The sequence below is a fragment of the Corythoichthys intestinalis genome, chromosome 6 (assembly GCF_030265065.1).
Source record: "Corythoichthys intestinalis isolate RoL2023-P3 chromosome 6, ASM3026506v1, whole genome shotgun sequence".
Lineage (NCBI taxonomy): Eukaryota > Metazoa > Chordata > Actinopteri > Syngnathiformes > Syngnathidae > Corythoichthys > Corythoichthys intestinalis.
Window position 1 is genome coordinate 12385429 of NC_080400.1, and position 12021 is coordinate 12397449.

The following is a 12021-nucleotide window of genomic DNA, read 5'->3' on the forward strand; positions in this document are numbered from 1 at the left end:
GAACGCGGTGAAACGCGGGCGTTGAAGTCAATCAGCCAATGCACATCAGTCGCAGTGCGGCCGCGTGTTAGACGCGTCCCAAAAGCAGCTTAACACGACGCACGCGAAAAGAACAGCAGAGTTTATTATTTGACGCGAGACGCGACCCTCCTGCCTCAAATAAAAATAAAAATACGGTTGATCCGGTCGATCTTCAAACTAATATGCAATCGTAACCCACTTTTTGAGTCTTGAGTGGGAGATGGGGGAACAGTTGACTTGTCTTTATTTACTGCTGTCTTCTCTGCTATAATAATAACCAACACAGCCCCCGTGTTCAATACAAAACCCTCCTACCACAACAAAAAAAGTAGGAACTAATATTCACATAGGAACCAAAGTTTTACAACATAAAATATACATTATAAATGAATACTACATCACATTTGTAAAATAGAAACACATAATAAAATAAATTGAAATGAGCTAAAACACCTGTAACTAAATAATAAGAATAATACACAGATCCTGCTTACACAATTAAATGTATTAATTTCTGTGTGGCGCTCTAACTTGAGAAAATCCACCAATCTTCTAAAAACCGTTCATAAGAAAAAAAGATGATTCATTGAGGCATTTCATTTGTAAAATACATGTTAAAATCTTTGTCATTGGGATTGCTTTTCTCTTTAGCACAGGACTTCTTTTTTCTTCTTTCTTTCAGAAAGAAAGCTGACCAATATGCGGGGTCTGAAATGCAAATTGTTGTTGGATTATCTTTATATACCCGCTACTTATTGAGCAGAATTCTAGCTTTGTATAGGCTAATGTTCCTATTGTTGAAAGCACAAAGGTGTGTAAGAAACAAGTAGCACATTTATATTTTGGATTTTGTTTTCTTACTGTACCGAAAATGAACCGAACCGTGACTTCAAAACCGAGGTACATACCGAACCGAGATTTTTGTGTACCTTTAGACCCCTATTACATAGTGATTATAATTTTACAGGATTTCAGCGTAAGACAAAATAGACCAAAGGTTTGGTTCTTGTTTTCAAAGTTATAGGATTAACTGATTATGGAATACAGTGATTCCTCCTTTTTTGCGGTTAATATGGACCAGAACCCCACCTTAAAAGGTGAAAAACTACTAAGTAGGGTTTAATTACAGTCCCTGCGTGTTGCATAGGTGTGTTTTGGCACACCTCCTTAATGTCATGTTGGTCCACTCACGAGCAAAGTGATCGCGTATGTGGGATATGATTCTTAAATTGCGGCTTAAAAGGAAGCTAAAATTTCCCCAGAGATGTTAGAGGTTTGAAGCAACCTTTAGGTGCTCTCAAATTTATATATATATACATATATATATATATATATATATATATATATATATATATATATATATATATATATATATATATATATATATATATATATATATATATGAACTGATTATAATGGTGAAGGGAAACGGTGAAAAGTACCACTGAAAATGACCCTGGAGGTTTAGGAGGTATTTGGAGGGGATTGAATGCTCCATCAGTGAGTAAACGTTGTTGAAACCCCTTGTGAGGTGTTGGAGGTTTGTAGCGAGCTTTGGATGTGAAAACGGTGAAAATTAATGCTGAATATCCCTTCAGAGATCGTGGAGATTTTTGCCAGGGATAGATGTCTCGATTTTCGGGTAAAAAAGGTTAAAATTCCCTTGGAGGTTGTGAAGGTTTGTAGCAGGCTTTAGGTGCTCTTAAAGTGGGTAAAATGTAGCGGTGTGCCAAAAAAAACAATTATTAGATGCATCAAGATTCCACAAGTGACTATTCGATTATGATTAATAAATGTTCAAAAACGATGGTTTCCCTAATAACTTTATGACAGCCGCTCGTAGCGGAACGAAATTCAAGACACGTCTGCCACCCGGACCCCTTTAACGGACGCACGCACAACGTTATGATGGCTGCAGCTGAAGTTACTGAGCATTTACTCCTGTTCAAAAGACTCGAAAATAAATTTGTGTATGAGACAGGCAGGTCCCGGCAGTCGCGCTTTGGGTCCTCTTCTGTGCGCAAGTTATTTCTTAGAGCGTGAGGGGAAGAGAGATAGTTCGTTGCTCCTTGTCTTTCAGTTGTCCAGCAGTACGTTCAAGTCGAATTAATTGAGAAAAAGTCACTAGAGTTTTTTCTAAGTCCTGTGTCCGTCTATCAGAAGTGAGTACACGAACCCTCTTGTACTGTTTAGTTTTTATTGTTTTTGTTTTTGAGATGTTGATAGTTATCGCCGAGCACTATGCTAATTAGTGCATTGGCTAACATGTATTCCCATGTCAATTTGTGCGTTGTTTGGTCGTGTACATAGAGTCACTCCAGGTGCAGAACGTGCAAAACCAGGATTAAGTACAGCGGTAACACTACAAACATGCGAAACAGTACAGAAATCTGTGAAAACAAAATCAATTTGTTAAAAGAATTCTTATTTCTAAAGACACTTTGTTTGTTTCCAGAAAATGTGGAATTCATTTCACCAGTGTAAATTTTATTGTATTGTTGAGAGAAATAAGTACTGCCTTTAAAACAGCTAATGTTTTTGCACCTTCTGGGGCTCCATACAAGATCTCACCCCGTGGCATCAAAATAACAAGAACGGTGAGCAAAAATCCCAGAACCACACGGGGGGACCTAGTGAATGACCTACAGAGAGCTGGGACCACAGTAACAAAAGCTACTATCAGTAACAATGCGGCGCCAGGGACTCAAATCCTGCACTGCCAGATGTGTCCCCCTGCTGAAGCCAGTACGCGTCCAGGCCCGTCTGCGGTTCGCTAGAGAGCGTTTGGATGATCCAGAAGAGGACTGGGAGAATGTGTTATGGTCAGATGAAACCAAATTAGAACTTTTTGGTGGAAACACAGGTTCTCGTGTTTGAAAGAGAAAGAATACTGAATTTCATCCGAAGAACACCATATCCACTGTGAAGCATGGGGGTGAAAACATCATGCTTTGGGGCTGTTTTTCTGCAAAGGGACCAGGAAGACTGATCTGTGTAAAGGAAAGAATGAATGGGGCCATGTATCGAGAGATTTTGAGTGAAAATCTCCTTCCCACAGCAAAGGCATTGAAGATGAGACGTGGCTGGGTTTTTCAGCATGACAATGATCCCAAACACACAGCCAGGGCAACAAAGGAGTGGCTTCTAGTCTCCAGATCTCAACCCCATAGAAAATCTGTGGAGGGAGTTGAAAGTCCGTGTTGCCCAACGACAGCCCCAAAACATCACTGCTCTAGAGGAGATCTGCATGGAAGAATGGGCCAAAATACAAGCAACAGTCTGTGAAAAGCTTGTGAAGAGTTACAGAAAACGTTTGGCCTCCGTTATTGCCAACAAAGGGTGCATAACAAAGTACTGAGATGAACTTATGGTATTGACCAAATACTTATTTTCCACCATGATTTGCAAATAAATTCTTTCAAAATCAAACGATATTATTTTTTTCCCCTCACATTCTGTCTCTAATGGTTGAGGTTTACCCATGTTGACAATTACAGGCGTCTCTAATATTTTCAAGTGGGAGAACTTGCACAATTAGTGGTTGACGGGTCACGAAATACTTATTTGCCCCACTGTATATATATTGAGCACTAAATCAGATTCTGATGTTTTGACAACCTTGATGTTTCTGCTCACTATCCTCAGTGTATAACTGGACAGTGGACGAGGTAGTGGAATGGCTCATCACTTATGTGGAGCTGCCGCAGTACGTGGAGGCCTTCCGTAAGATGAGCTTTAACGGTAGCTCCATGCCCAGGTGAGGACCCGGTTGTCATGTTTCAATGGAAGCTGCGTAATATTTGGTGTTTTTCGACTTTGAGAAGCCAGCCGAACAGAATACACTGTGTGCTTGCATGATGCATCTTCATTGAACTTCCTTCCTCGTGTCTGTTCTCTCTCAGGCTGGCTGTGAAGAACACAACTCTGACACACGCCATCCTCAAGATTCTGGACCGCAGCCACGTTCAAAAGCTGCAACTCAAATCTCTGGACACCGTCCTGTTCGGAGCACCCCTCAGTAAGTGTCATTAAATCTTTTGTTCATGAATTCCACATAATTGTGGCTTCAGAGGAGGTTTCTAAAGCATTTGAAAGTTGTCAATTGCTTTTTCTTTTGTCATGTCAGTGGGTGCAAAGACAATTTGAAATGCTTGTCAATTTTTCTCAACCAGTTACAGCAGAACCTCCAAAATAAAGTAGAAAAGCCTTTGATTTGCTGAAATGATGCCGTTTCCATTGAATCACTATCAATTCCCTATTCCAAACTCCACCATAATTTCCTATGAACATTGAACACTTTGCCATCCTGTCTCTCTTAGCTTAGTGTCGTTAAACAGTTGTGTGGCCATTATAGAATCTAAAATGTCATCTAAAATAGACAGTGTCCATAAGGGGTTTTATTGCAGTTGTACATCGAAATTAAGGGGAATCCCATTCATCTCTTCCAATGCATTTTTGTTCCCTGTTAGAAAAATCGCAACGTACAGCTATTTACTTTTTGAGAAATATACCGTATATACATAGTTATAAAACAATTTAATTGATTGTAAAGAATTAAAAAAAAATCCAAAATATGTCTTTACAGTTCAGTGGACATACAGCTGCTCATTTGTGGTGTAACACCTATGAAGTAATTACAGTCAAAATAACTATTGACCAGTGCTAGGTTGAACTACTGAAGGTAGTTGGTTTGTAGTTTGAATTTCAATATTCAATTTTTCTCATCAAATGTTTTTCTTTTGTTGATCAACAACATTTTAAGTCAGTAGCACTTCAGGTATTAAGGACAGCGGCATAACAAAAATAAAAATGACAAGAAGAGTAAACTCAAAACAAATTCAGCAAAAGGCTGAATGGGTATATCTGTATATCGCTATAGCAAGGTCTTATGTCCAGTTTTTTTTCTCGGTATATCGCTATAGCAATGTCTTACGTCCAGTTTTTCTGGTGGTCCAGAGCAGAAAAAAAAAAAAACTCCGCTGGGTAACAAAAAACATGGTGCAGCCTACCAGGTTGATGGATGCCAAATAGAATTCATGCATGCGTCTCGCTCCTGAGTGAGGCATACAGTGGGGAGAACAAGTATTTGATACACTCACAATGGGAAAACCCATTGGCAATGTATCAAATACTTGTTCTCCCCACTGTAGTTCAACGGGTCGTCTGTGGGTAGCTCGCCATCTTGTCTCTCAGTTGGAAATTGTCACTCCACTAATTGTTCAGTCACTTTTGAATCAAGCTTTAATAGCCTCTGTAATTAGCAAAAATATAAAAAATAAAGTAATTCGCATACTAAAGAGGTCCAAATACAATTAAAATTAAAGTTATTGTCGAATGAATTGCAATGGCACATGTTAAAAACGACAATGTAGGTGGCTAGGCTAGACAAAAAGGGGACATTTTGCGAAGTCATATGTTTAATTAACCACCAATAATCGTGCGACATAAATATCATGAATTAAAACTTTTAACATACACTGACCAATACAATATGACTGAAATATTAAGTATAATTTCAAACTCACCAAGTCCATTTTAGCAAAGCGGTTTGTCACCAAGATTAACAAAGCTTGGGAAATATCCGAAAATACACCTTTCACAGTTAAAATTTTAGCGACATAATTTAAATATTTTAATCTTTTCAACAATAACTCTAAATGGACTCCCCACTTTCCTTCCTCAATCAAGTGTGAGCAACAGCGGTGAAGTTGTGAGCATTCTAAGTTTCCATGTCGGTGCATTTCCCCAATTGAGATTTTCAAAATGGAAGTCTAGCGGAAAACTTTTTATTTCTTCTCAATTAAATAGTTAGTTTACTGGTTATATCAGGTTTTAAATCTTGAACAAAACACGGATTTTAAAACATTTTCCATTTTAAGGTTTAAGCAATGTATTCTTTTAATGTTTGTCTTTATCAATGGAATCTTAATTTTGTGAGACTATGTTAACCAGGGTTACAGTGGCAACCAGAACAAATGTATAATGCTGAATTGTAAGATGTCGGTGGCATTTTACAGATATAGCATAAAGTTAGCATCTTGCTTTGCATCTTAAGAAATACGCAATTTGGTCAAAAGGTTCTTTTCTGTTTACTTAGTTAATAGTTTTGTTATAAACATCTACTGTTGGTGACAATAGGCAGTTTAAAGCAAGCACATTTTTTGACCACTCTCTATGTAAAGAATTCTTTGTGATCTGCCAAATTGCAAATGGAAAACTCGAATGCTCAATAGAGGTCATTCATAGAAAAAAGTGAATTTTAAGTTAACGCCCCATTGTATTTGATGTTATTGCTAATTCTCCCCTGTATTCCTTAGGAAGAACGTTTAAATTCAGTAAAATGAAAATTTTCATCTCTGTTGCACCAGTGATATTCAAAACAGCTGTGTGGGAAACCAGGAAACTTGGTAGTTGTTTGGAATGTTTGTTTTATCTGACCATATAATCTGCCTAAGCATGACTAGCTGGGGACACGCATGGGTGACGCTAGTCGGCCCACTTTGTAGCGTAACGGGCACAGTATGCAAGCAGAATCTGCGCGTGGCATGTGTCACTGTGGGTGTCGGCACCCGGGTAGATGCAAACGAGTGGCGTCTGACTTTGACAGCCTCTCTAAGCACTCGCACCCACATTGGCTCCCTCACCAATGCGGCACCATTTTAAGACATGTGCAACAATGAGGCACATCCTCATCTGACAAGGCTTACACAATTCCGCACACTGATTTGAAGTGCATCTGTTGCGTGTCCATGATTACACAAGGCCGATTTTTTACGCTTGTTGCTAGCCTGGTGTGTCATGTAGACTCTATTCAGTGGCATTGATTGCATAGAGAAAATGGAGGTTATTATCCTGATTTCCTTACACTTCCTTGTGCGTTGGATTACCGGTGATTGACTAGATGACAACTAATCGATTATCAAATTAATCAGCAACTATTTGAATTAATTAATCATTGAGAGACATTGTTGCTCTGAGAATTTTCTATGTTTTATGAAGTTCATAATAGTAAATATTCTCCTGTATGCTTTTAATAATTGTTAAAATTGTATGTATTTAATTTATTTATACTGTATTTTTTTAATTAAAAAAATCTAGGGCTAACCCAAACGACTAATTTTCTCCCGATTGGTCAGCCGACTATTTTTACGATTAGTCGACTAGTCTAATATTTTTTTATTTTTTAAACTAATTTAGCAATGACATTTTTGTTGACGCTAATTAATTCACCCAAAAACATTTTGGAACACTTAAATTCTTTATTAACGTATAAATAATAAACATATCCTAGCATAACAATAATAAATCGCAAACAATGAGGTCAAATGCTGCGGGCATTAACTAGTGCAAAAAAAAAAAAACAACAACAAAAATGTAAACGGAAACACTGACTTCCCCTTTCCAACAGGAGTCAAAACAATTCTTACTCTTTTTGTTGTATGTCTATATTGTTCTAAACGTTAAAATGAAGGAAGGTGAGATTGCCTACATGCTCAGGTGTCCTTTTTTTTTTTTGGTAACAATGTGCCCAGCAGCTGAGAAAAGACGCTTAGATGGTGTTGAAGTTGCAGGCACTGCCAGGTATGATCTGGCCAGGAGAGTCAGGTTTGGGAACTTTTCTTCACTGTCCCTCCACCACTGCAGTGGGCTGAAGGACTTCTTTTTATGCGACTTTTCAGAGTAGGAGTGGGAACCTCTTGGTACCTCACGATACAATACGATTTGCGATACAAAGCTCGCGATAACGATGATCTGACAATATGGTGATACAACGATTATATATATCAATCCATATTATCAATACATTGGTCAGGAAATCATTCTAGGATATTCTACAAACAACTAATAAACAGAAAAATAAGCTTCTGCTGTGAATTGGAATGAGTTTATCACTAGTAGACGTTCAATCCGTTTGAAGTGGGAGTGGGCAGCGAATGAACGAATATTCATTAGACAATGACATACCACAAAAAGAGTAAGATTTGTTTTGACTCCTGTTAAAAATGTGAAGTCACAGTTAGGGTTGTTCCGATCATGTTTTTTTTATCCCAATCCGATCGTTTTAGTTTGAGTATCTGCCGATCCTGATATTTCCCGATCCGATTGCTTTTTTTTTTGCTCCCGATTCAATTCTAATCATTCCCGATAATTTTTCCCGATCATATACATTTTGGCAATGCATTAAGAAAAAAATGAATAAAACTCGGACGAATATATACATTCAACATACAGTACATAAGTACTGTATTTGTTTATTATGACAATAAATCCTCAAGATGGCATTTACATTATTAACATTCTTTCTGTGAGAGGGATCCACGGATAGAAAAACTTGTCATTCTTAAAGGATAAATGTGACTTTGTATATTGTGACTAAATATTGCCATCTAGTGTATTTGTTGAGTTTTCAATAAATGATGCTGTAGCCATGCCCAAATGCATGATGGGAAGTGGAACCATGACTGTGTGCTACCAATTGATATTTCTTCTCTGCGTTGAGAAATAACATAGGGTGTTAAGAAAAAGATCAATTACTACCTTGCTTCCCCACATTGCTTCCCACGATATTTTTAATCATAGGTAGAGGGATTGTAAGGCTTTAGCCAATTATAAAAATGCTCCAAAGGCTGCCAAAATTCACTCTACTCATTTTACGCTGCCTTTTAGCGCTCTATATAGGTAAAACGGCGTCATTACAGATTGAGCGCGACAATGGGTGAGTGGGCCGTGCAACGCATGCATTAATTGCTTAAAATATTTTAACGTGATACATTTTTAAAAAATTTAATTACCGCCGTTATCGGGATAAATTTGATAACCCTACTTGAGGCCTAAACTAAAGACTCTGGATGAGTGTAACATATTATGTATGTAACGTTAAATACAATTAGAAACCGATTTAATTAAAAAAAAAAAAAAAAAAAAAAATTAAAAAGGCATGTCCGATATTTTTTTGCCGATTCCGATACTTTGAAAATGACGTGATCAGACCAACATCTCTAGTCACAGTGTTTTGGTTTACTTTTTTTTTTGCACTAGTTAATGCCAGCAGCATTTGACCTCATTGTTTGTGATTTATTATTGATATTTATGTTATTTATTTATACATAAATAAAGAATTTAGGTGTTCCAAAATGTCGTAAAAATAGTCGGCTGACTAATCGGGAGGAAATTAGTCGTTCGGGACAGCCCTAATTGGGACCAAACCTACGCCCTTGTAATGGATCCATTTCAAGGAGTAGGGGGAAATTCTACTCGCCGTGTAGAGTTTTACTAGTTTCGGTGAGAAGGTGAATATTTTTGTTGTTGTTGTTGTTCTTTAACTCCATTTCCACACAAACGCACATTGAGGTACCAGTTAGCTCAGCAAGGAGATGAGAGTAATTTTTCGAGTGTCGCTGAGCTCACGAAGAGAGCACATTTATCAAGGTTTCGTCAGCCGTGATTGCTTATATTCGTCCGCCGAAACAGCCTGGTAGCAGATATAATAAGTACGCCTGCCTCTGTGCTATTGAACGCGTTGTTGATATTAGCACGATGGCACTCCCTCGCCTCTCGACGCAATTTCATTCAAACTTGCCGTTCTGTCCAAGACGGCCGTCCACTGCTTACTTTCGCTGAAAAGTCCGATCCAAAATACTGTAACGCCCCGGATAGAGGGAAGAAGGAGAGGAATCTGTATTGGCTAACCCACTTTATTGTGGCAAAAATAATGAAGAAAATATATAACAAAATAATAGCGGGCTTCCGTGACATGCGACCGCTATCTCGCTTCCCTCTATGTCACAGCTCCTCGTCCGAATGTTTCTTAAGGGGGCTTTGCCGAGTTACGGACATTACAATACACAATGAATAGCTTGCCGTTAGGGTTGTTCCGATTATGTATTTTTGCTCCCGATCCAATCCCGATCGTTTTAGTTTGAGTCTCTGCCGATCCCGATATTTCCCGATCCGATTGCTTTTGTTTTTTTTTTTTTTGCTCCCGATTCAATTCCAATCATTCCCGATAATTTTTCCCGATCATATACATTTTGGCAATGCATTAAGAAAAAAATGAATAAAACTCGGACGAATATACACATTCAACATACAGTACATAAGTACTGTATTTGTTTATTATGACAATAAATCCTCAAGATGGCATTTACATTATTAACATTCTTTCTGTGAGAGGGATCCACGGATAGAAAGACTTGTGACTTTGTATATTTGTGACTAAATATTGCCATCTAGTGTATTTGTTGAGCTATCAGTAAATGATACTGTAGCCGTGGCCAAATGCATGATGGGAAGTGGAACCATGACTGTGCGTAGTGCTACCAATTCATATATGTTTCTGCGTTGGCAAATAACATAAGGTGTTAAGAAAAAGATCAAGTGCTACCTTGCTTCCCCACATTGCTTCCCATGATATTTCTAACCGTAGGGAGAGGGATTGTAAGGCTTTAGCCAATTAAAAAAAGGTTCCAAAGGCTGCCAAATTTCACTCTACTCATTTTACGCTGCCTTTTATCTCTCTATATAGGTAAAACGGTGCCATTACAGATTGAGCGTGACAATGCGTGAGTGGGTCGTGCAGCTCATGCATTAATTGCGTTAAATATTTTAACGTGATACATTTTTTAAAAAATTAATTACTGCCGTTATTGGGATAAATTTGATAACCCTACCTTAAGCCTAAACTAAATACTCTGGATGAGTGTAACATATTATGTCTGTAACGTTAAATACAATTAGAAAACGATTTAATTAAAAAATACATATATATTAAAAAAAAGGCATGGCCGATATTTTTTTGCCGATTCCGATACTTTGAAAATGACGTGAACGGACGATCGATCGGGACGTCTCTAGTTGCTGTTGAACCCTTCACGCTAGGCTGCCGCTAGTTTGAAACGGCCTTAAATTTTATTTTATTTTTTTTTAAAGATCTCTTTTGCACGGCGGGGCCGCTTTTATTTTGGTGTGGCGGTGCGCCACAATCATTAATTTGTAGGGGAAACCCTGTGATTAGTCAACTATACAAATATTCATACAAATATCTTGTGTTGATGCCTGCTCCTTGCGCTGGTGTCGTCTGGCTCAGTGTCAAAACGGGAGCTGTGCGGCTGCATTTCAATTCAGGGGGATCTTTGAACTCCACTTGAACGCTATGACGAAAACACATGCTTATGTTAAACTGACTTGTGAACCGGTCAGCTTTAGACTCGAGGAAAAAACTTTTTTGTAAAAAAAAACAAAAAAAAAAAACACACAAAGCTCATTTTGAAAAAACAACAAACGCGTTGAGCTGTTGCTTTTGAGAGCATGTTGCAACCTGACCTGGAGCCTCGCCCAAATGTTTGTATTCTTTTACTTTAAATATTTAATCACCTCTTTTTACAAGCTCTACGAGGGTATAACCTTACAATTGTGGTGTTTGGTCACTATAAGTAGATAAATGACTTAAAGGTGCCTGCAGAATCCAGGGTAAATTGTGGACAGTTACTAGCTCGCGTGTGGAGTGTTTTAGCCAAACGTAGACCACGCGGCTGCCATGAGATGCGCGTGGACGTGCGCAGACGTGTGTCGCCCAGAGTGTTCGACCTGAACCCTGTCTAGTGAAGGGAAGAAAAAGGACTTTTTGGGGCGGTCATAGTTAAAATATCAGGGCTCTGCGTACTTATCAGGGCATTGGTGGAGCATGCATGGAGTAGAAAAGTATTACACTATGAGGTCCATATAGTACTTTTTCTTGTATGACAAGAAGAAGAAAATACACTAAGCCATCTAGTTTAAATGTTAAATAAACGCATAACACTTCCGTTTCCGTATCTCTCAGTGAACAGACACAACCATCTGAAGGACTTCATGTTGGTGGTGTCCATTGTCATCGGAATGGGCGGTTGCTGGTTCGCTTACATCCAGAACCGCTACTCCAAGGATCACATGAAGAAGATGATGAAGGATCTGGAGGGCCTGCAGAAGGCCGAACAAAGTCTTCATGACCTGCAACAAAAG

General features: G+C 38.4%; 1 protein-coding gene across 4 annotated transcripts in view; it reads left to right on the top strand.

Moving 5' to 3' along the window:
• LOC130917173 (stromal interaction molecule 1-like) overlaps positions 1–12021 on the top strand; it is an 84742-nt gene that overhangs the window by 29753 nt on the left and 42968 nt on the right. For all 4 annotated transcript variants that reach the window (XM_057838286.1, XM_057838287.1, XM_057838288.1 and 1 more), the window contains exons 5-7: positions 3667–3778; positions 3924–4039; positions 11843–12020. In XM_057838286.1, the coding sequence (XP_057694269.1) occupies positions 3667–3778; positions 3924–4039; positions 11843–12020 (406 nt within the window). The remainder of the gene's footprint in view (positions 1–3666; positions 3779–3923; positions 4040–11842; position 12021) is intronic.